This window comes from Bos indicus x Bos taurus, chromosome 18, assembly GCF_003369695.1.
Source record: "Bos indicus x Bos taurus breed Angus x Brahman F1 hybrid chromosome 18, Bos_hybrid_MaternalHap_v2.0, whole genome shotgun sequence".
Taxonomy (NCBI): domain Eukaryota; kingdom Metazoa; phylum Chordata; class Mammalia; order Artiodactyla; family Bovidae; genus Bos; species Bos indicus x Bos taurus.
In genome coordinates, this window is record NC_040093.1 from 14,220,560 (window position 1) to 14,245,947 (window position 25,388).

General features: G+C 44.5%; 1 protein-coding gene and 1 long non-coding RNA gene across 2 annotated transcripts in view; both read right to left on the minus strand.

The window, feature by feature from the left end:
- LOC113876423 (seminal plasma protein PDC-109) overlaps nt 1-23,372 on the minus strand; it is a 36,563-nt gene extending 13,191 nt beyond the window's left edge. Inside the window, exon 1 of the mRNA XM_027515619.1 lies at nt 23,297-23,372. Coding sequence (XP_027371420.1) covers nt 23,297-23,372 — 76 coding nt within the window. The remainder of the gene's footprint in view (nt 1-23,296) is intronic.
- Nucleotides 20,062-22,447, minus strand: LOC113876424. The gene is made up of 4 exons (XR_003506486.1): nt 22,180-22,447; nt 21,425-21,556; nt 20,759-20,910; nt 20,062-20,242 (listed from the first exon to the last, which is right to left on the minus strand). It is a non-coding gene; the product is annotated as an uncharacterized LOC113876424 (long non-coding RNA).
- Nucleotides 23,373-25,388: the final 2,016 nt, after the last annotated feature.

The following is a 25,388-nucleotide window of genomic DNA, read 5'->3' on the forward strand; positions in this document are numbered from 1 at the left end:
GTCCATCTATCTCTTGTCTCAGAAAACCTAACAGTTCTAAATATCCAGCCTGAAGCCTTCTTCTTCATACCCCATGAAATCCAAACAGGAAGCCAGTTATAAATATCTAACCTGGAACCTATCTCCTGCCTGAGTTAGGGCTCCATGCTTCCACTGCAGGGGGCATGGGTTCAACCCCTGGTCAGGGAAATAAGATCCCACAAGCAGCATGGTGTGGCCCAGAAAAGACTCTACTGACTTCCCAGTCATAAACAGACCACTGATAGTCCATGGTGTGAACTGTTTTAGGATCAGGCAAAATATCTGTTAGATATGCCTAGTCAATCACTTATAACAAACAGGGTGTTGTGTGGCTCTGTAGATGATGATTTTGAATGTTTTGGGGGAAACTAAGGAGGGCTCAGAGGTTAAAGTGCATGCCTGGAATGCGGGAGACCCGGGTTCGATCCCTGGGTCAGGAAGATCCCCTGGAGAAGGCAATGGCAACCCACTCCAGTACTCTTGCCTGGAGAATCCCATGGAGGGAGGAGCCTGGTAGGCTACAGTCCATGGGGTTGCAAAGAGTTGGACACGACTAAGCGACTTCACTCACTCACTCACTCACTCACTCAAGGAATACGATGACCTTGGTTTGTTGCTCCTGACATCAGCACACAAAATGGTGAAATAAAAAAGATGAGATCAAGAATTCAAACTTTCAGCCCAAGTGCTGCCTAAGTGACTTGCGAGTTTCTTGACCCCTTTCTCCTAAAGCTGCAGGGCTGAAATTGCTGGAAATCAAACACAGAGCCTCATCCGGCCATTGGCTGATTTGGCAGCTTGATTACAATGCAAGTTGAAACCTCAACCTCTCAGGGTGCCTACTCTTTTTTTTGTTGTTGTTGTTTGGGTTTTTTTTGGTCCCCCTTTGTGGCATGGGGGTTCACTAGTTCCATGACCAGGGATGGGACCCAGGCCTGCAGTGGAATCCTGGAGTCTTAACCACTGGACCACCAGGGAAATCCCTCTATACGGTTTTTATTGTTGTTAGTATATAGGATTTATGATATATATCTTATTTATTTTTTTATTAAATAACTTTTATTGCAGTGTAGTTGCTTTGGTCTTCCTTGGTGGCTGCTCAGTGGTAAAGAATTGTCCTGCCAATGCAGAGGACATGAATTTGGTCCCTGGGTTGGAAAGGTCTCCTGGAGAGGGAAACAGAACTCAGGCTAGTATTCTTGCCTTGGAGATCCCAAGGTCTGAGGAGCCTGGCAAGCTACAGTCCATGGGGGTCACAAAAGAGCTGGACACGACATAGTGGCTAAACAGTAACAACATAGTTGGTTTGCCATGTTGTGTTAGCTTCTACTGCAAAGCAAGAGGATATATATGCATATATGTATGCATATGCATATGTATATATATATATATCCCCTCCTTTTTGAATTTCCCTTCTCCTGAGCCATGAAATTAAAAGACGCTTACTCCTTGGAAGGAAAGTTATGACCAACCTAGATAGCATATTCAAAAGCAGAGACATTACTTTGCCAACAAAGGTTTGTCTAGTCAAGGCTATGGTTTTTCGTGCGGTCATGTATGGATGTGAGAGTTGGACTGTGAAGAAGGCTGAGTGCCAAAGAATTGATGCTTTTGAACTGTGGTGTTGGAGAAGACTCTTGAGAGTCCCTTGGACTGCAAGGACATCCAATCAGTCCATTCTGAAGGAGATCAGCCCTGGGATTTCTTTGGAAGGAATGATGCTAAAGCTGAAACTCCAGTACTTTGGCCACCTGATGCGAAGAGTTGACTCATTGGAAAAGACTCTGATGATGGGAGGGATTGGGGGCAGGAGGAAAAGGGGACGACAGAGGATGAGATGGCTGGATGGCATCACTGACTCGATGGACGTGAGTCTGAGTGAACTCTGGGAGTTGGTGATGGACAGGGAGGCCTGGTGTGCTTCGATTCACGGGGTTGCGAAGAGTCGGACACGACTGAGCGACTGATCTGATCTGATCTGATCTCCTGAGGACAGGAGTCCCTGTCTCCTGTTTTCCTCTTTTTTTTAATTTATAATTTTTACTTATTTACTTGTTTTTGTCTGTGATGGGTCTTCATTGCTCCAGCAAACAACAACAAAGGACTTTTCACTAGTTGTGACAAGCAGGGTCTACCCTCTAGTCCCAGTGCTCAGGCTTCTCCTGCTGCCACGCACAGACTCTAGAGCACAGATCAACGGTGGTGGCGCACAAGCTTAGTTGCTCCGAGGCATGTGGGATCTTCCCAGATCAGGGATCCGTCTCGTGTCTCCTGCATTGGCTGGCAGGTTCTTTACCACTGAGCCACTTGGGAAACCCTTCCTAGCATCTTTGAGTGTTAAAAAAAAAAAAAAAAAAAAAAAACTTGTGAAATTCCCCAGCGATGGAATGGTTAAGACTCCGCCCTTTCATTGCCCTGGGCCTGGGTTCAATCCCTCGTCTGGGAACTATGATCCTACAAGCAGCAAGGCAAAAAACCAAACCAACAACCAGACCAGAAACCATCCCAAACAAAACAACAACCAAAAACCTCTTGTTTTTGTGTGTGAAAACCTGGACTCATCAAGAAATTTATAGCAGATCTGAGTGATAGAGACAGATGTAGACAAAAATAGAAACAACGGGAGTAAGGGAGAAATAAAAAGGAAAAATAAGGCAGGTTTTTTTTTTTTTTTAAGTGTGGAATGTGGGAATAAAAACAGTGAGAGTCATAGCAGACTGCCAGTATTAGGAGGAGGATGGAGGTATGCAGGCTGCCAGAGAAGTGGACCTCCTGCCCCTTGCAGCTCAGTAGTACTGGCAGAATCATGAGGGAAAAAGCCATGCTGTTCCGACCATCCTCTATCCAGCCCACCTTAAATATTAAAAGAGAACCCAATACACAACACCCAACACGGCACAGATGAGGTTGACAGCAGTGTATGAATGAGCCACATATATTCACAGTCCGGGAGAGGAGAGCATTCCACATCAGGTGGGCCACCCAGGGTTTGCACTTAGGTGCGGAGTGAATAAGCAGGAGCTGCGGGAGGCAGGCTTTGTGGCAATAGGAGGAGGAGGTGCCCCCTGGTTCTCTTGGTTTGAAGGAAAAATCCAGTCATGAAAATTCATGAGGTGAATGCAGGGGGGATAATATGCATATATCCTGGGGGATGTCTAGGACTTTCTGATAAGTATCAAGAACATTCAATCTGTAAACGAGAAGAACTCATTGTCCATCTCTCCTGCTGACTGGATAAATAGTCCAGGCCATGGGACCCAGTGTAAACACCCATGGAACTTCCTTTTATTCTTTCTTTTTTTAAGTCTATATTTTTTCTTTCTTTCTTTTCACTTATTAATTTGGCTGTTTCGGGTCTTCAGTTGTGGCATTCAAGTTGAGTTGCCCATCGACATCTGGGATCTTAGTTCCCTGACTAGGGATTGAACCGGTACACCCTGTGTTGCAAAGCAGATTTTTAGCCCCTGGACCATCAGGGAATTCCCTATTCTAGTTTTTAAGAAGAGCTTTTCTGAGTATAGTCTGCATGCCTATCAAAAACCCACCTGTCTGATGTGTACAGAGCATTGCAGAAAGAAATTAAGAAGACATAAAGCCATAGAAAGACATTCCATCTTCATGGATGAGGAGACTTAATGTTGTTATGATGGCAATACTCGACAAATTGATCTTACTATCTTTTCTGCCCCTTTCTTCTCCTGCTGATATTCCTATGTGTGCATGTAGCTAAACGGGATAGTGGCCCATGGATTGCCAAGGCCTTGTTGAATTTTCTTCATTCTTGTATTTTTTTTTAAATTGTGCTTAGTCGCTCAGTCCTGTCCGACTCTTTGCGACCCCATGGACTGTAGCCCACCAGGCTCCTCTTTCCATGGGGACTCTCCAGGCAAGAGCACTGGAGTGGGTTGCCATTTCCTCCTCCAGTTTTTCAGATTGGATTGTCTTTATTGATCTATCACCAAGCTCACTGATTCTTTTGTTAGCTCAAGTCTGCTGTTGGGGCCCTCTAGTGAGTTTTTTTGTTGTTGTTTTTGTGCTTTCTAACTAAGGAATTTACATTTGATCCTTTTGGGAAAAAATTCTAATTATTGGTATTCTCTATTTGATGTAACAATATCATTAAATTTTCTTTTAAATCTATTTGTTGTTTTGTTCAGTTGCTCAGTCATATCCAACTCTTTGTGACCCCATGGATTGCAGCATGCCAGGCTTCCCTGTCTTTCACTATCTCCTGGTTTTCTCAAACTCATGTCCATTGAATCGGTGAGGCCATCCAACCCATCTCATCCTTGGTTGCCCCCTTCTCCTCCTACCCTCAATCTTTCCCAGCATCAGGGTATTTTTCAGTGACTCAGCTCTTCACATCAGGTAGCCGAAGTGTTGGAGCTTCAACTTCAACATCAGTCCTTCAAATGAATATTCAGGGTTGATTTCCTTTAGGATTGACTGATTTGATCTCCTTACTACCTGAGAGACTCTCAAAAGTCTTCTCCAGCACCACAGTTCAAAAGCATCAGTTCTTCAGCCCTCAGCCTTCTTTATGATCCAACTCTCACATCTGTATATGACTACTGGAAAAACCATAGTTTTGACTATATGGACTTTTTATTGGCAAAGTAATGCCCCTGTTGTTTAATACACTTTTATAGATTTGTCATAGCTTTTCTTCCAAGGAGCAAGGATCTTTTAATTTCATGGTTGCAGTTACCGCCCACAGTGATTTTGGAGCCCAAGAAAATAAAAGTCTGTCACTATTTCCAGTTTTTGCCCCATCTATTTGCCATGAAGTGATGGGACCTAATGCCATGATCTTCATTTTTTGAATGCTAAGTTTAAGCCAGCCTTTTCACTCTCCTCTTTTCACCTTCATCAAGAGGCTGTTTAGTTCCTCTTCATGTTCCGCCATTAGGGTGTCATCTGCCTATCTGAGGTTATTGATACTTCTCCTGGCAATCTTGATTTCAGCTTAAGCTTCATCCTGGCATTTTGCATGATGTACTCTAGCCTCAGATATGCAGATGACACCACCCTTATGACACTAAGATGCTTGTTCCTTGAAAGAAAAGCTATGACAAACCTAGAAAGTGTATTAAAAAGCAGAGACATTACTTTGCCCACAAACTTCTGTATAGTCAAATCTATGGTTTTTTCAGTAGTCACGTATGGATGTGAGAGTTGGACCAGAAAGAAGACTGAGTCACGAGGAACTGATGCTTTAGAACTGTGGTGTTGGAGAAGACTCTTGAGAGTCCCTTGGACTGCAAGGAGATCAAACCAGTCAATCCTAAAGGAAATCAACCCTGAATATTCATTGGAAGAACTGATGCTGAGGCTGAAACTTCAATACTTGGGCCACCTCATGATGAAACAACTGATTCATTGGAAAAGACACTGATGTTGGGAAAGATTGAAGGCAGGAGGAGACGGCGAGATGGTTGGATGGCGTCACCAACTCAATGAACATGAGTTTGAGCAAGCTCTAGGAGATGGTGAAGAACAGGGAAGCCTGGTGCACTGCAGTCCATGGGGTCACAAAGAGTTGGACATGACTGAGTGACTGAACAACAAAAACTCTGCTACAAGTTATAAAAGCAGGGTGACAAAATCCAGCCTTGGTGTACTCCCTTCCCAGTTTTGAACATGTCCGGTTCTAACTGTTGCTTCTTGACCTGCGTACAGATTTCTCAGGAGACAGGTCAGGTGGTCCGGTATTCCCATCTCTTTAAGAATTTTCCACAGTTTCTTGTGACCCACACAGTTAAAGGTTTTAGGGTAGTCAATGAAGCAGAAATAGATGATTTTTGGAATTCTCTTTCTTTTTCTCTGATACAACAGATGTTGGCAATTTGATCTCTGGTTCCTCTGCCTTTTCTAAATGTAGCTTGTACCTCTGGAAGTGCTCAATTCAGGTACTGTTAAAGCCTAGCTGGAAGAATTTTGAGCATTACCTTGCTAGCATGTGAAATGAGTGCACTTGTGTAGTAGTTTGAGCATTCTTTGGCATTGCCTTTCTTTGGGATTGGAATGAAAACTGACCTTTTCCAGTCCTGTGGCTACTGCTGAGTTTTCCAAATTTCCTGGCATATTGAGTGCAGCACTTTCAAAGCATCATCTTTTAGGATTTGAAACAGTTCAACTGGAATGCCATCACCTCCACTAGCTTTGTTCATAGTGATGCTTCCTAAGGCCCACTTGACTTCACACTCCAGGATGTCTGACTCTAGGTCAGTGACCACACCATCGTGGTTATCCGGGTTATTGAGACCTTTTTTTGTGTAGTTCTTCTGCGTATTCTTGCCACCTCTTCTTAATCTTCTGCTTCTATTTTGTATATCACTGGTATTTTCTTTATGTCTAATGATGTTGAACACTTTTTCATGTGTCTATTAACCATTTGTACATATTCTTTGGTGAAGTATCTATTCAGTTGCTTTAGCTCATGTTTAAATTGTGTTGTCACTTTATTATTGAGGTGTCAGTATTCTCCACATGTTCTAGATTCAAGTTCTTTATCTGATACCTGACCTGCAAATACTTTTCTCCCATTCTGTCAGTTTTCATTTCTCTGAAAACTAAAGCATAAATTTAATTCTGATAAAGTCCAATTTATAAACCTTTTCTTCTGTCATTTGTCTTTTCAGTGTTACATATAAGAACTCATTTCTTAACCCAAGGTCTTGAAGATTTACTTGTATCTTTTTTCTAAGAATTATATAGATTCAGCTTTTAAAATTAAGCGTATGACTCATTTTGACTTTACTTTTGCATATGGTATGAAGTAGGTATCCAGTTTATTTAGTCTGCATGCAGATATACTTGTCTTGTAGAGAAAGGATTGGCAACTCACCCCAGTGTTCATGCCTGGAGAATTCCATGGACAGAAGAGCCTGGTGGGCGATGGTCTATGGGATCGCAAAGAGCGAGTGACTGAGCAACCATCACACACACACACAATATGCTTGTCTCAGCACCACTTGTTGCAAAAAGTATAATATTATTCTTGCCATGTTGAGCTATCTTTTTTTTTTCCTTGACCACACCTCGTGGCATATGGGATCTTAGTTCCCTGATCAGGGTTAGAAATCGCACCCTCTGCACTGGAACTGCAGTCTTAACCATTGGACCTCTAGGGAAGTCCCCACATTAAACTACCTTGATGTGTTGTTGAAGATCAATTGCAAATGTGAAGGATTATTTCTGGACTTGCAATTAGAGTTCACTGATTTAAAAAATAAGGAATGAAAATAAGGTTCATTTTTTATATAACATTTTCTATTTTTTCTTTGGCATGGCCAGTGATATCTAATATACCAATTATTTAGCATGTATTGTCTGAGATGTGCTAGTTTTTTGGTTTGTTTTTGGTAGAAGCATCAAGATTGGTTTTATTTGTATTTATTTATTTATGTTTTGGCTGCACCAAGCAGCATTTGAGATGTTAGTTTCCCCACCAGGGACTGAACAGTGAAAATGCTGAATCTTAACCACCAACTGCCAGGGAACTCCCTTAGAGATTGGTTTTAAATCTTTTTTCTGCCTATGCTGTAGACTTGTCTTTATTCTTCAACTGGGAATGCATGTGTCTGTGTATGTGTGTGTGTGATCTTTCCATTTTTCAGTTGTGTGATTTCAGTGCCATGAACCACTGTGTGAAGGGCTTGGAAAAGACTTCACCCAAAGGCCAGTATTTCTATATAATCTGTTCAGAGAGTCAAAAATGGAAGCTTTTTTGCTCTTTATCTAGGACCAGGAGAGATTTTCTGATCCCTATTAACTGCATAGCCCTTACATTGTCTGGCTTTCTTTTAAAAAAAATGTTTTTTAAGTTATTTATTTTATTTTTGGTGTGCTGGTTCATCCTTGCTTAGCAGGCTTTTCTCGAGTTGTGGCGAATTGGGACTACACTCCAGTTTCGGTGGGCAGGCTTCTCAATGCAATGGCTTCTGTTGTTGCGGAGCACAGGCTCTTCTGTGGTTGCAGCACGTGGGCTCAGTAACTGTGCTCCCGGACTCTAGAGCACAGGCTCAATAGCTGTGATTAGGCTTAGTTGCTCCAAGGCTTCTGGGAGCTTCCAAGACCATGGATCAAACCCATGTCTCCTGTATTGCCAGGCAGATTCTTTACCACTGATCCGCCAGGGGAAGCACTGTTTTTTACTTACTTGTATATTTTTATTAAGCATTTTTTTAACATCTTAATTTATTCATTTTTAATTGAAGCATAATTGCTTTACAATATTGTGTTGGTTTCTTCCATACATCATCACGATTGTTTCCTTTTACTTATTTTTATTAAAACATTTATAATGAAAACTTTTTATTTATTACCTTAAAATGTATTTATTTATTTTTATGTCCTGGTTTTAAGTGAGGCTCCAAGTTTCTGGCCTTAAATCACAGAAGACAAATATTCTGTTGATACCTCCTTCCTGCACAGTGATTAAAAGTCTGTGCATCTCTTCCCCAGATAGTGACTGAACATCCATCACCAGATCCCGAGGATCCTTAGATAGACTCTAGATGTTTTTGAAGAGGATAAAATTTAGTGTTTAGCCCCTTTCAGGCCCTTCATTATTTCTGACACCTATGAATTTGACCTTTGTTCAGTCAGACCCTGTTAGTGATAGAAAAAATATTTGTCTAAAATTCTATTTGTTTTTTTTTTTTACAAAATTCAAATCAAATTTAATTCTCCCACCCAGATTATTCACTTATTTTGCAGCATTTCCTTTTGATTTTAAAAAATTAATTAATTAATTTTAATTGGAGGCTAAATACTTTCCAATATTGTGGTGGTTTTGCCATACATTGACATGAATCAGCCATGGGTGTACATGTGTCTCCCATCCTGAAGCGTCCTCCCAACTCCCTTCCCATCCCATCCCTCAGGGTTGTCCCAGTGCACCGGCTTTGAGTGCCCTGTTTCATGTGTCGAACTTGGACTGGTGATCTATTTCACATATGGTTATATACATGTTTCAATGCTATTCTCTAAAATTCTTTTTTTGTTTTTAAAAGGAGAGTAGTCCTTTTGATAAATGCAAAGGATGTTAGGACTGAGGCCAGGGCAAGCACAGTTCTCCTTGTTCCCTTCCTGTCAATTATAGTCCACCTGGAAAGATGGGCAGTTTAACTGTAAGGTGAGAAAGGATAAACTGGGAAGACTCCATTGGGCCTCCTTATACTGGGGAATCAGAGAATAACTCCAGGAAGAAATAACATTTCAGCTATGTTGGGAAAAGACAAATCGTTTATGACAAGGACCGGCCCTCCATACCCTCTGGGACTCTTCTCCCACCCCACCTCAGGTCTCATCACTAGGTCTTCAGCTGTCAATCAGGCCCCCAGGAGGGACAATCAATTGTAATGTGTATTGATGTTCTAACAGGATTCCGAGGAAGGGAAAGGAACACTGGAAGATCCTGCCTGGTTAACCCGAGCGTGCTGAGACCCTCCTATTTGATTCATAGGTTCTTTGTGGGACAAAGAAAGACCACATCTGCAGAGAAAGTGGTTTATTGATTGGACCTATGCCCAGGGGGAACATGGTGGAGATGCTGAGAAAGGATTTCACCTCTGTCATTCAGAGCATCACCTTCATGCTTAAGAGTTCTTGATTTTCATCACTGAGGTTTCAAAGGCTGGATTGCATCCATGGCCAAGGGTGGATGCACTGGACAGTGACTGAACATAGCTTTGGGGTCAAGGTTAACGAGTCAGTTTTGTTTCTCAGTCAGTCCCACGGAGGGCAAAGGTCTATGTCTCCTTTGCTCTCTGCTCTTTCTATCTCGATTCCTGCTGTCTCATGCCTGCTCCAAGATTATGTTGTCCTGTCTCCGCCCCTCTCTCACCTTCTCTTCCACCTCGTCTTGGCACTGATCCTCCCCAGATCCTCCTCCTTCCATTTGTCATCCTGCAAACTCTCTTTCTCCTTCCCTCTGGGACTCTCCTCTCCATTGTTTGCAGTTTGCCTTTGTCTCTCCCTCTGTTTCCATCTTTTGTCCCCTTTCTCCTCTTCATCCTCTCTGCAAGCTTCTCCTTGTGAAACTCTGCTCCTCACTCTTCCTCCTGCATCTTTCTCCCTCATCCCATCTCTGCACCTGCCTCCTCCCTCCATCTCACTGCAGCATCTGACTCCACCTCTTAATCCAGCTCTGTCTCTTCCCTGCTTACCCCGTCTCTTCCCATCCTCCCCAGAACACACTCACCTTTTTTTTTTTTTGCTAGCAATACTTCCAAGCTTTATCCCGGTCATAGTTTGAAGTGAGTGAGCACCATCTCCTCCAGAAAAAACTATGCACCCGTGTGCAAATTTCATAGGATTTCTTGCGATAGATAAAGGGGAAGACACATTCGGGTTCGTCTGAAAAAATAGAAGGAATGGGTGAAAACATTAATGGTGGAGGGCTTACCAAAAGAAAAGGGGGCTTCCCTGGTGGTCCAGTGGTTAAGAATGCCTTGCAATGCAAGAGACACTGGTTCCATCCCTGGTCCAGGAAGAAACCAATGCTGAGGAGCAATTAAGTCCAGGCACCTCAACTACTGAGCCCACACACTGCAATGAGGGAAGCTGGTGCACCCAGACCCTGTACTCCACAAGAGAAGCCACCTCAGTGAGAAACCCACACACCAACGAAGAGCAGCCTCCACTCGCTGCAACTAGAGAAAGACCACGTGCAGCAACAAGACCCAGCAGAGCCAGGAGAAAAATGAGTCGAAAGGGAGATGAATGGAACACAGGGGGTGGGTCAGAAGAAGCCTGAGTCTTCCATCTAGGAGTCAGTTATGAACCAACCCTCTTCATCTGGGAAGCCACATGCTCCTCACATGAAGACAAGCTGCACACTTACCTCTCTCAGTACAGAATTTCCAGTTTCCTTGATATTCTGTATCGAGGGAACACCATAGTAATACGGAATTTTTGCGCGTGCACATATAATACTTTTTGCCTTTATAGGTGAATGGGAAAGCACATGCAGGACCTGGAAGAAGAAAGTCCTTGTTCCCTTCTTTGACTCCTAGGCTTGCATGATCTCTGGTAACTCTGGAAAATTCTCCATTCGAGACTGTCGTCTACAGAGTCCCCCGCTAAGCCCTGGGCATGTCAAGGTCTGTCTATCATGGTCCCTCCCTCAGGGACTAGTTAGATTTCTTTAACTTTGGACAGTCTCTACTTTAGCATGTGGCAGCAGCTCTGAAACCCAGACCGTGGGTTCAGGTTCCGGTCCCACCATCTCTACGTGCTCACCCTTGATGCTCTCCAGGGTTACCCCCCTGGGGAATGTGGACACCTGCCTCCTCCTGTGACTGAGAAGATAAAATTCACTCTTGCCTGTAAAGTATCTTTGGAGGATCCCCATCACAGTCACCAGGGCACAGGTGTTAGTTTATTGCATTTGATTGTTGTTTTGCTGTCATTCTATCCCTTGTTGATTACCTTCAAAAACTGCATTAAGATCGTTGGCTTTGCTCAACAAGCTAGGAAAAGGTTTGTCGTCATACGGCATCTCCTCTAGAAGAAGAGCAGGTGTGGAGGAGGTTGATGGAAGAAGAGCAAGAACAAAGTAGGGTTAGGTTTAGGAGGGAGGAACTGCCTCCTAAAGGAGTAGCATTGACATATATACACTTCATGAGTGAAATAGCTAGCTAGTGGGAAGCTGCTGTATAACACAGGGATCCCAGCCTGGCGCTCTGCGCTGTCAACCTAAAGGGGTAGGATGGAGGGTGAGGTGGGAGGGAGGCTCAAGAGAAGGGCAAATGTATATACTTATGGCTGATTTGTGTTGTGAAATGAACACAATATTGGAATGCAATTATCCTTCAATTAAAAAAAAATAACAAGAAAGTAACAACAGCAAAAGAACATAGCAGAGCCACAACTCAAATATGACCTGTAGTGGGGCCTGCCCTGCATCTCTAACTTTTATTTTCTTTTATGTTCTGAAGTCCTGGTACCCTGAATGATAGACCTGATGACTAGAGGGCTAAACAGAACAGGCGAGGGAGACCTTGTCACGTTATACACGTGTCTATAGATACAAAGAAATAGATGTAAAGAGCGGCTAGTTGACATGTTAAAAGTATATAAGTTGTGAGGGTTGGTGTACTGATGTGAATCTGGGGAGTTGCTACTTTATCATGTGATACCAGCTCTGAATCCTGGACCCTGGGTTCAGATTCCAGCCCCACCATCTACAGAGGCATATCCCTGATGCTCTCCAGATAAGCCCTCTTGGGGAATGTGCACACCTGCCTCCTCCCGTGACTGAGAGGGTAAAACTAGCTCCTGCCCTTAAGTGTCTTTGGAAGAGCCCATCACAGTTACCAGGACACACACGTTAGTTCGCTGCATTTGATTGTTGTTTGGTTGTCATTCTCTTCCGTGGTTGATTACCTTGAGGATAAATGGTGCGAGGCAAAAATGTAGTAGTGTAAATTTCGGGAGGAAGGTCATACGTCTCTGTCGGCAGCTCATCTAGAAGAAAGGCGGGAGCAGAGGAGATGGATGGAAGCGGAGTAAGAGCAAAGCAGGGTGAGGGTTAGCTGGGATGAATTGAGAGAGGAGCATTGACATGTACACCACCATGTGTGAAATAGAGAGCTGGTGGGAAGATGCTGTATAACAGAGGGAGCAGAGGATGGGGTGGGGTGGGAGGGAGGCTTGAGAGGGAGGGGAGATATATATACATATATATATATATATATATATATATATATATATTTGTGGCTGATTTGCATTGTCATACGGCAGAAATCAACACAACATTGTAAAGCAGTTATCCTCCAATTAAAAATAAAAAACAAAATAAGAACAACAAAAAAAGTAGCAGCAACAACCAAAAAAGCCCAAAACAGAGCCACAACCAGACTATCGTCGGTAGTAGGACATGCCCTGTGTCTCTTTTGTTTTCTTTTCTATTCTGAAGTCCTTGTTTACTCTGAACAGATACACTCGATGACTACAGGGTAAACTGAACAGGGGAGGGAGACCCTGACACATTCGCGTTGCTCCCCTGCCGAGACACACGGATTCAACCACAAAGTCAGACACTCACTGTTCTTTGGACCTGCCCTGAGACCACACAGTCCCTCTTACTTGGTTGGCCCAAAAGTTGGTTCTGGTTTTTCCATACAGTGGTATGGCAAAACAAGAAGCAACATTTTTTGGCCAACCCAATATTTCAAACAGTCAACTCTACAAACATCAGAAACTCTTCATTTGAACAACATAACCAACCCTGGCGTAGGTTGCCCATGTCTGGGACAGTGCAATGGAGATTTAGGAATGAGACATCTCCCAGAAAGGCCCTTCGCTCTGTTGCCAAACTCACCCGGGTTTCAATTTCATAGAGTTGCTGGAAAATCAAATAAAATGTGAATGTTATAGCAGCTGGCCCTTCTGACACATTCAAGAGATGGCAGCGGTATTAGTCACAGTATTATTATTGTCATGACTTACTCATCAGTCCGTGTCTGGGGTGGGCTTCCCTGGTGGTTCAGCATTAAAGAACTCACCTGCCATTCCAGAAGGCGTGGGTTTGCTCCCTGGGTCGGGAATATCCCCTGGGGAAGAAATGGCAACCCACTGCAGTATTCTTGCCAGGGAAATTCCATGGACAGAGAACCTGAAGGGCTACAGTCAAGTGGGTTGCAAAAGGGTCAGACACGACTGAGCGACTAGCACTGCACAATCGCCGTGTCTGGGGCAGGGTCTTTCTCACCAATTCTAGTCTGTCTCCCCTCCCTCACCTCCATTCACAGGGTGCAGTTGTTGAAACACAGACGCACCAGCCCAAATCAGAAAGAGCCCCACTCGCGATGCCATGGTAGCTTGCTCTCCTGTGGCTGACCAACGTCGATCTGCTTCTTATTTAACCGGTGACCCCCACGTCCCTTCAACCTGATAAGAATCAACCTCACCTGGTAGATGCTTGATCGTTCCTCAGCCTGAGAGCATGCAGGGCAAGTTTATCTCTCCGATGGAAAGTACAGGACATTGGCTGGCAATGTCCCCAAGCCTCAGGGGTTTGAAATGCACTTAAAACGAGACCTGGGGCTCTGTCTTCCACTGCTGAGGCACAGATTTGATCCCTTGCTGGGAACTAAGATGCTGCAAGTCACACCATGTGACCAACAAATAGGAAAAGACACTAACGAACTCCCAGGCTTAAAGTGACTGATCTCAGAGGAACAGCGGTGAATAGTCCTCTAGAGAGACCTTAGCTCCCTGCCCTGGAATTAAACCTGCGTCACTTGGATGAAAACTAGGAGTCCTAGCCACTCTACTAGCTTAGGCTAGAGTCTAGAAGCTAAGGAGCCCTGGCTCTTGCCCCTGTTTGAAAGCAAGAAAGTTTCCAGGAATCAAAAACTGTCAAAATAAGTACCAAGGTTATTATTAGAGACATTGCACAACAGATGCGAGACCACACAGAAAAACAGTTTGTTTATGCAACTCAGAAGTTAGGCAGAGATGCACACCCTGACAGACAAAGGGAATGAGCATCCTCTCCAATGAGAAGAGTGTAGTAGGTCAGCAGTTAGGCAGAGATGCACACTCTGGGAGTAGTGCCGGTGACCTGGAGGAGGAGTGTGAGTACAGAGGTGACGTGCACCACTTTTACAGGACAGTCCCTCAGGGTGTCTGTTCACATTTGGGCAATTATCTTGTTTCTTTCTTCACAGCTGCCTGGTCCATGGACCCTCTGCAAGATGTGTGCTTAACTTTTTGCTAAGATGGATCCCAACACAGAGGCCTATGGCTGCTTGTCTACACTTATTCTGGAGTGGGGCCGCCTCCCTCTTTGACTCCAAGAAGCCTTTCTGGACAAGTGCAGACGGGGCAGTCAGCCTTGACTTCTTGACCTCAGGAGTGGGCACCTTATCTCTTTGTTTTAGCAGAGCTCAGCTCCTGCCTCTAGCTTCGTCCTTGGAGTGTCTGAATTTTACTTGAATTTTACTCCACTTGATGAATACCAGGTGTCCAGCCCAAAGACCCACTATCTCCTACCTTAAGATGACTTATAGTCCATGGTGCGAACTGTTTTAGAATCAGGCAAAATGTCTGTTAGATATGCCTAATCAACCACTTACAACAGTCAGGGTGCTCTGTGACTCTGTCGGGGATACTTTTGAACATTTGAGGCGAACCTAAGGAGTATAATGGCCTTGGTTGCTTGCTCCGAACGTCACTGGTGAAAGAAAGAGGGGAGCTCAGGAATTCCAATTTTCAGTCCAACTGCTGCCTAAATGACTTAAGAGGTTCTTGATCCCTTTCTACTATAGCTGCTGGGCTGAAACTGCTAGAAATCAAACATAGCACCTCATCCTGCCGTTGGCTGATTTGCCAACTTGATTCTAAGACAAGTTGAACTGTCAACTTCTCAGGGTATCTACCGGTTTTTTGGTTTGTCTGTTTTCGCTGGGCCTCGCTGCCTGGTGGCTCACTAGTAAGGAATCTGTCTGCCAGGCTGGAGACATTGGTTCCATCACGGCTCTGGGAAGATTCCACTTTTCCCAGAGCAACTAAGCAACTAAGAATGGGGTTTCTTAGTACAACGACCAGCGGAAGCTCAGAGTGCTAACCCCTGGACCACCAGGGAAATCCCTGTCTCCTTCTTTTGTTGTTGTCAGCATACAGCATTTATGATATAGAGCTTATTTATTTTTATTAAATAACTTCTATTGCGGTATAGAAGTTATTCTATTGCTTTAGGCTTCCCTGGGGGCTCAGTGGTAAAGAATACCCCTGCCAACACAGGGGACGCAAGTTCGATTCGTGGATTGAGAAGATCCCCTGGGGAAGGAAATGGCAACCCACTCCAGTATTCCTCCCTAGGAAATCCCATGGGCAGAGGAGCTTTGAGGGCTACAGTCCAAGGAGGTTACGAAAGAGTTAAGACATGACCTAGTGACTAAACAACAGCAACAGCAACATACTTGCTTTACAATCTTGTGTTAGCTTCTATCGCATAGCAAAATACATCAGCCATATATATCTCCACTCCTTTTTGGATTTCTCTCCCATTAGTTTTATTTATACTTTTTATTTATTTAATTATTTTTTTTTTCTTCCATTGGGTCTTCGTTGTAGTTCGGGCTTTTCTCTAGTTGTGGCAACTGGGGGCTTGTCTCTAGTGGGCAGGGGTGTCTCACTGTGGTGGCTTTTCTTGCTGCAGGTCACAGGCTCTAGGGCACTCAGGCTTCAGTAGGTGCAGCTCTTGGGCTCTAGAGTAGGCTCGTAGTTGGGACATGTGAGCTTAGTTGCTCTGGGAAAAGTGGGATCTTCCCAGACCAGGATGGAACCAATGTCTCCAGCATGGCAGACAGATTCCTTACTACTGAGCCACCAGGGAAGCCCCTGGTTTCCTTTTTATTAAAACATTTTCGGTTAAAACTTTTTATTATTTAACTTAAAAATTCTGTTTTATTTTTACCTCCTGGTTTCAAGTGAAGCTCTGAATTACTGGCCTTAAATCACAGAGGACAAACATTCTATCAATACCTCCTTGCTGCACAGTGATTAAAAGCCTGTGTATCTCTTCCCCGGATGGTGACTGAAAGTCTATCACCAGGTACCAAGGATTCCTTAGATAGGCACTGAGTGGTGTTTTTTTTTTTTTTAATTGAAGGACAATTGCTTTATAATATTGTGTTGGCTTCTGCCATACCTCAGTATGAATCAGCCATAAGTACACCCTCCCTCTTGAACCTCCCAGCCCATCCCACCCCTTTAGTTTGTCACAGAGCCCTGATTTGGGCAAATCCCCACTGGCTATCTATTTTACATACGGTCATGTATTTGTCTCCATGCTATTTCTGTTTGTTCCACCCTCTCCTTCCCCCACTGTGCCCACAAGTCTGTTCTCTCTAAGTCTCCATTGCTGCCATGCAAATAGGTTTCATCAGTACCATCTTCTAGATTCTATACATATGCATTAGTATACAATATTTGTTTTCCTTTTTCTGACTTATTTCACTCTGGCTACCTCCTCCAGTATCCTGGCCTGGAGAATTCCATGGACTGTATAGTCCACTGGGTCACAAAGAGTCGGACACGACTGAGTGACTCTCACTTTGTTCCCAGGAACCACCTTATTAGAACCGACTCAAATGCATTCCTTTTTATGGCTGAGTAATATTTGGGTCCGTCTAGTCAAGGCTATGGTTTTTCCAGTGGTCATGTATGGATGTAAGAGTTGGACTGAGAAGAAGGCTGAGCACCGAAGAATTGATGCTTTTGAACTGTGGTGTTGGAGAAGACTCTTGAGAGTCCCTTGGACTGCAAGGACATCCAACCAGTCCATCCTAAAGGAGATCAGTCCTGGGTGTTCATTGGAAGGACTGATGCTAAAGCTGAAACTCCAATACTTTGGCCACCTCATGCGAAGAGTTGACTCATTGGAAAAGACCCTGATGCTGGGAGGGATTGGGGGCAGGGGAAGAAGGGGACGACAGAGGATGAGATGGCTGGATGGCATCACCGACTCAATGGACATGGGTTTGAATGAACTCCGGGAGTTGGTGATGGACAGGGAGGCCTGGCGTGCTGTGATTCATGGAGTTGCAAAGAGTCGGACACGACTGAGCGACTGAACTGAATATTCCATTGTATGTGTGTACCACAGCTTCCTTATCCAGTTATCTGTCAGTGGACATTAAGGTTGCTTCCATGTCCTAGCTCTTGTAAATAGTGCTGCAATGAATACTGGGTTATATGTGTGTGTGTTTTTTTTTTTTTTTTTATGGTTTTCTTTGGGTATATGCCCAGTACTGAGATTGAAACGGAGCAGGACTCTATGATCCTTCACCACCCGCTCATGCCTTCTGCCTGCCTTTTGCCTGTGGAAAACTCTAGTCAAAGAACAAGTCTAATCAGAGAAATAAGAAATGCTGAAACAAAGGAAAACAGTCTAAGGAGACTAAATAATAGTAACGTAGTCATTAAGCATAGTCAAGGACCTTTAGTTCTTTCTCAAGGGCTGTAGATAATATTCTGAGTCATATCCTGTGGGCTGACTTATAGATAGCAAAACAGCAGGTGGAGAAGTTCACTGCATGATGACCAGACTGTACCCAGGACTTGAGTTGGCAGAATTCCAAGAACTGATCACAAAGACTTGGGGACAAATGGACCCTGGAACTGAAGATTAACTGTACCTAAAACACTCAAGATGATGCTGGTCAGACCACTGATGACCGATTTGAAGATGACTCTTAGAGATGACTGCACTGTTTCTGCATGTAACCCCCACACACACTTTGTCTATAAAACCCTCACCCCCTACTTGTCAGGTGGGGAGTCGGCCTTCCGACAGATGTCCGCCACGCTACCACCCCCAGGTGCAGCATCTGAAATAAGCAAACTTTCTTTTCACCAACCTGGCCTGTTTCCTGGCTTTTGAGCGGCAAGCAGCCAGACTCCCCATGCGTACCTTTAGGTAACAAGATACAGAAAGGTCATATGGTAGGTTTATGCCTACTTTTTTAAGGAATCACCATACCGTCTTCAATAGTGGCTGCATCAATCTACATTCCCACCAACAGTGTAAGAGGGTTCCCCTTTCCCCACACCCTCTCCAGCGTTTATTGTGTGTAGAGTTTCTGATGATGGCCTTTCTGACCGGTGTGAGGTCATACCCCACTGTAGTTTTTATTGACGTGTCTCTAATAATGAAGGAAGTTGAACATCTTTTCATGTGTTTGCTAGCCATCTGTATGTCTTCTTTGGAGAAATATCTGTTTAAGCCATCTGCTCACTTTTTGATGGGGTTGTTTGCTTTTCTGGTATTGAGTTCCATGAGCTGCTTGTATATTTTGGAAATTAATCCTTTGTCAGTTTTTCATTGGCTGTTATTTCCTCCCCACGCTGAAGGCTGTCTTTTCACCTTCTTTACAGTTTTCTTTGCTGTGCAAAAGCTTTTAAGTTTAATTAGGTCCCATTTGTTTATTTTTGTTTTTATTTCCATGACTCTAGGAAATGGATCATAGAGGATCTTGCTGTGATTTATGTCAGAGAGTGTTCTGCCTGTGTTTACCTCTAAGAGTTCTCAAGTTTCCAGTCTTAAATTTAGGTCTTTAATCCATTTTGAGTTTATCTTTGTGTCTGGTGTTAGGAAGTGTTCCAATTTCATTCTTTTACATGTTGCTGTAAAAGTTTCCCAGCACCACTCACTGAAGAGACTAATCCTTCATTGTCTATTCTTGCCTCCTTTGTCAAGTATTGGAGAAGGCAATGGCACCCCACTCCAGTACTCTTGCCTGGAGAATCCCATGGAGGGAGGAGCCTGGTGGGCTACAGTCCATGGGGTCCCACACAGTCGGACACGACTGAATGACTTCACTTTCACTTTCACTTTGTCAAATATAAAGTACCCGTGGGTGCATGGGTTAGTGTCTGGGCTTTCTATCGTAGTCCATTGGTCTGTATTTCTGTTTTTGTGATAGGTACTGAGTGATTTTTTAGGATAAAATTTAGTGATCAGGCCTTTTCAGGCCCTTCATTATTTCTAACACCTGTGAATTTAACCTTCTTTCAATCAGGCCCTGTTAGTGATGGAAAAAATATTTGTCTAAAATCCCTATATATGTGTTAAATTCTGCATTTAGGACTGAAACCAGGGCAAACACAATCCATCTTGTCTTCGCCCACCCCAATTACAGTCCCCTTGGAGAGATGGGCAGTTTAATTGTAAGGAGAGAAAGGATGAACTGGGAAGACATGATGGGACTCCTTATACTGTGGAATCAGAGAATAACTCCAGGAAGAAATAACATTTCAGCTAAGTTGGGAAAAGAAAGATCTCTTACGACAGGAACGGGGCCTTGGTATCCTCTGGGACTCTCCTCCCATCCCACTTCTGGCCTTACCACCAGGTCTTCAGCTGTCAATCAGACCCCTAGGAGGGACAATTGTGATGTGCTTTGAAGTTCCATCGGGACCCCAAGGAAGGGAAAGGAAAACAAGATCCTGCCTGGTTAACCGGAGCACACTGAGACCCTCCCATCTGATACACAGGTTTCTTTGTAGGACAAAGGCCACACCTGCAGAGAAAGTGTTTATTGATTGGACCCATGCCCAGCAGGCACAAGGCAGAGATGTAGGGAAAGAATTTCACCTCTGTCGCTCAGAGCATCACCTTTGCTTGAGAGTTCTTGATTTTCTCCACTGAAGTTTTGAAGGCTTGATTGCATCCGTGGCCATGGGTGGATGTACTGGACAGTAACTGAACATAATTTTGGAGTCTGTGTTAATGAAGTCTGTTTTGTTTCCCAGTCAGCCCCACAGAGGGCAAAGATCTGTTTCTCCTTTGCTTTCTGTTCATCCCATCTTGGCTCCTACTGTCTCAGGCCTGCTCCTAAAACTGTGTTGTCCTCTCTCTGCCCCTTTCTCACCTTCCTTCCATCTTCTCTTGCTACTGATCCTCCCCAGATACTCCTCCTTGCATTTGTCATCTTGCAATCTCTCTCTCTTCTGGATTCGCCTCTCCACTTCTCTCGCATTTCGCCCTTGTCTCTTCCTCTGTTTCCGTCTCTCCTTCCCCCTTTCCTCATCCTCATGTCTGTATCGCTCTCCTCGTGAACCTCTGCTCCTCACTCTTTGCCCTGCATCTTTCTCCTTCATCCCCTCTCTCCCCCTGCCTCTTCCTTCCTCGCTCTGGCATCTTACTGCACCTCCTTACCCAGCCCTTCCTCTTCCCTGCTCACCCCTGTTTCTATCCATCCTCCCTGGACACTCTTACCTCTTTTTACTGCTAGCAATACTTCCAAACTCCATCCTCATCATAGTTTGAAGAGAGTGAGCACCAATAGTTCATAAATGTACTCCCAATTATTATGCAAGTGTCATATGACTTGCCTTCATAGATAAAGGGAAAGACACATTTGGCATAGTCTGGAAAAATAGAAGGGATAGGTGAAAGTATTAATTGCAGGAGGATTATTTTTAGTGTTATCAAGAGAAAGTGGGGCTTCCCTGGTAGTGCAGTGGTTAAGAATACCTTGCCATGCAAGAGACTCTGGTTCCACCTCTGGTCTGGGAAGATTCCACACACCGAGGAGGAAATAAGTATGGGCACCTCAACTACTGAACCCACGGGCTGCAACGACTGAAGCCCTTGTGCCTAGAGCCTGTGCTACCCAACAAGAGAAGCCACCACAGTGAGAAACCCACACACCAGCAAAGAGGAGACCCCACTTGCTGCAACTGGAGAAAACCTGGGCCCAGCAACAAAGACTGAGCAGAGCCCTCCCCACCTCCCCCCAAAAAAGAGAGAAAGGGACAGGAACGGAACACAGAGAGCTGGATCAGGAGACGCCTGAGGCTTCCCTCTAGGAGGCAATTTGGACTTTCCGCCTTCATCTGGGAAGCCAGGTGCTTCTCACACGAGGACAGGCTGCATGCTTACCATTCTTAGTACAGTATTTCCATCTTCCTGTATAGTCTGCATCGAGGGAACACCACAGGAATAAGGAACCATGCAATGTGCAGTCAAAATACTTTTTGTTTCCATAGATGAATGGGAAAACACATTTATTATCTGAAAGAAGAAAGACATTGTTCGCTTCTTTGGCACTCAGGGTTTCATGATGTCTGTGGTAACTCTGGCAAAATCTCCTTTCACGCCTGCCCATCAGCGCCAAGCCTGCTGTGTACAGAGCCCCTGCTAAGCATCGGGGATGCCAAGGTCAGTGTGGCGTGGTCCCTCCCTCAGGGACTAGGAAGGCTTCTCTAATTTTGGGAAGTTTCTACTTTACTGTTTTTTGATAGTGAAAAAAAAAAAATCATTTGGATATATACACCTGTCTGTAAATACGAAGAAATACAAATGAAAAGTGACTAGTTGACATGTTAAAAATATACAAATTGTAAGGACTGGTGTACAAATGTGACTTTGGACAGTTTCTACTTCAGCATGTGGCACCAGCACTGAAGCCTAGATTCCGGGTTCAGATTCCAGCCCTGCCACGTACACATAGTTCTGCTGTCTGGGATCGCCCCCTTGGGGGACGTGCACAGCTGCCTCCTCCCATGACTGAAAGGGTGCTATGAGCTCCTGCCTGTAAAGTATCTCTGGAGAATCCCCATCCGTTCCGCTGCCGCACATGTGAATTCGTTGCCCTGGACTGTGGTTTGTTGTCATTCTCTTCCGCTGTTGATTACCTTTGGTTTCTGCACCAGAAGCAGGGTCTTTCTTTTCTTTAGGAAGAATGACGTTGTCCTCAGACAGCTGCTGATCTGGAAGAAAAGCAGGAGCAGAGGAGATGGACGGAGGAGGAGCAGGAACAAAGCAGGGTTAGGCTTAGGTGGGACGAATTGAGAGAGTACCACTGGCATATCTACACCACCCTGTGTAAAACAGACAGCTAGTGGGGAGCTGCTATATCACGCAGGGAGCCCAGCCCACCCTCTGTGTTTTCAACCTAGAGGAGTAGGATGGTGGGTGGGGCTGGAAGGAGTCGCAAGAGGGAAGGGATATATATATATATATAAACTCTGTAAAGCACTTATTCTCCAATTACAATTTTTAAAAAACAAACACACACAAAAAATAACATGAACAACTAAAAAAACCAAAAACAAAACAAAGCAGGGCCATGACCAGAATATCATCTATAGTAGGACCTGCCTAGCATCTCTAACTTTTATTTTCTTTTCTATTTTGAAGTCCTTGTTTACCTGAACAAGATACTCGAAGACCAGGAGCTAAGCAGAACAGGGGAGGGAGACCCTGACACGTTCTCACTGCTCCCCTATGAACATCCATGAATTCAACCGCAAAGTCAGGGTCTGCTGTAGTGCACTGTTGATTGGACCTGCCCTGAGACCACACTGTCCCTGTGACTGGGTTGGCCCAAAAGTTGGTTCTGGTTTTTCCATATGATGTTATGGCAAAACCAAGTGGACTTTCTTCTTGGCCAACCCAAGATTTCAAACAGTCAACTCTACAAACATCAAAAGCTCTTCATTTGAACAAAATAACCAACCCTGGGAGTAGGTTGCCTGTGTCTGGGACAGTGCAATGGAGATTCAGGAATGAGGCAGCTCTCAAAAAGGCCTTTAGCTTTGCTGTCAAACTCATCTGTGTTTCAATTTCATAGAGTTTCTTGGATATTAAATAAAATGTGAAGCCCTTCATAATGTCTGTCCTTTGGGACGTACTCAAGAAATGGGAGATGATTTGTCACTGCTATTATTATTATTATTATGACCTTAATTATCAGTCCATGTCTGGGGCAGGGTCTTTCTCACCATTTCTAGCCTGTCACCCCTCTCTCACCTCCATTCACAGGGTCCAGTTGTAGAAACATAGACACGCCAGCCCAAATCAGAAAGAGCCCCAAACGCAGTGCCATGGTAGCTTGCTCTCCTGTGGCTGACCAAGTCATTTTGCTTCTTAAATAACTGGTGACCCCAACACCCCTTCAACCTGATAGGAATCAACCTCACCTGGTCAGTGCTTGATCATTCCTCAACCTGAGAGCATGCTGTTCAAGTTTATCTCTCAGATGGAAAGTACAGGACATTGGCTGGCAGCTAAATGTCACCAAGCCTCAGTGGTTTGAAATGCATTTGAAATGAGACCTAGGGCTTTGAATTCTGCTTCAGGGGTACAAGTTTGATTCCTGGTTGGGGAACTAAGATCCTGCAAGCTGCGTGGTGTGGCCGAAATAAAAGACACTAATGACCTCCCAGTTGTAAAGAGACCACTGATAGGCAAAACATCTGTTCAGTTCAGTTCAGTCACTCAGTTGTGTCTGACTCTTTGTGACCCCATGAATTGCAGCACGCCAGGCCTCCCTGTCCATCATCAACTCCTGGAGTTCACTCAGACTCACGTCCATCGAGTCGGTGATGCCATCCAGCCATCTCATCCTCTGTCGTCCCCTTCTCCTCTGCCCCCAATCCCTCCCAGCATCAGAGTCTTTTCCAATGAGTCAACTCTTTGCATGAGGTGGCCAAAGTACTGGAGTTTCAGCTTTAGCATCATTCCTTCCAAAGAAATCCCAGGGCTGATCTCCTTCAGAATGGACTGGTTGGATCTCCTTGCAGTCCAAGGGACTCTCAAGGGTCTTCTCCAACACCACAGTTGAAAAGCATCAATTCTTCGGCGCTCAGCTTTCTTCACAGTCCAACTCTCACATCCATACATGACCACTGGAAAAACCATAGCCTTGACTAGATGGACCTTTGTTGGCAGATATGCCTAATCAATCACTTAAAATAACAAGCAGGGTTCTATGTGACTCTGTTGATAATACATTTGAACATTTGGGGAGAAACTAAGGAATATAATGACCTTGGTTGGTCGCTCCTAATGTCATCAGACAAAATGGTGAAAGAAAAAGATGAGCTCAGGCACTCACACTTTTAGCCCAAGTGCTGTCTAAATGCCTTAAGACTTTCTTGACCGCTTTCTCCTAGAGCTGCTGGGCTGAAATTGCTGGAAATCAAACATAGAACTTCATCCTGCCATTGGCTGATTTTCCAACTTGATTGCAAGTCATGTTGAACCCGTAGTCACTCAAGTTGTCTTCTGGTTTTCTTTCTGTTTGCTTGTTTGGCTGCATCTCATGATACAGAGGTTCTTAGTTCTACAGCCAGGGATGGAACCCAAGCCTGTTGCACTTGAAGCTCAGAGTCTTAACCACTGGCCCACCAGGGAAGTCCCTGTCTCCTGCTTTTGTTCTGCTCTCTGCTAAGTCGCTTCAGTCGTGTCCGACCCTGTGCAACCCCATAGACGGCAGCCCACCAGGCTCCCCCGTCCCTGGGATTCTCCAGGCAAGAACACTGGAGTGGGTTGCCATGTCCTTCTCCAGTGCATGAAAGTGAAAAGTGAAAGTGAAGTTGCTCAGTCATGTCCGACTCTTAGCGACCCCATGGACTGCAGCCTTCCAGGCTGCTCCGTCCATGGGATTTTCCAGGCACGAGTACTGGAGTGGGGTGCCATTGCCTTCTCTGACTGTCTTCGTTAGCATATAGTATTTATGATATAAGCTTATTTTTTTATTAAATAATTTTTATTTCAGTATAGTTACTTTGGGCTTCCCTGGTGGCTCAGTGGTAAAGAATCTGCCTGCCAGTGCAGGAGACACGAATAGATCCCAGGGTCAGGAAGATCCCCTGGAGAAGGAAATGGCAACCCACTCTGATATTCTTGCCTGGGAAATCCCAGGTGCAAAGGAGCCTGGTGGGCTGCAGTTCATGGGGTCACAAAAGCGTCGGTTATGACTTACTGACTAAGCAACAGCATCATAGCCGCTTTACAATGTTGGGTTAGTTTCTACTACATAGCAAAATGAGTCAGCCATACATATGCACATATCCGCTTCTTTCTCGATGTCCCTCCCATGAGTCCCTGTGTACTATCA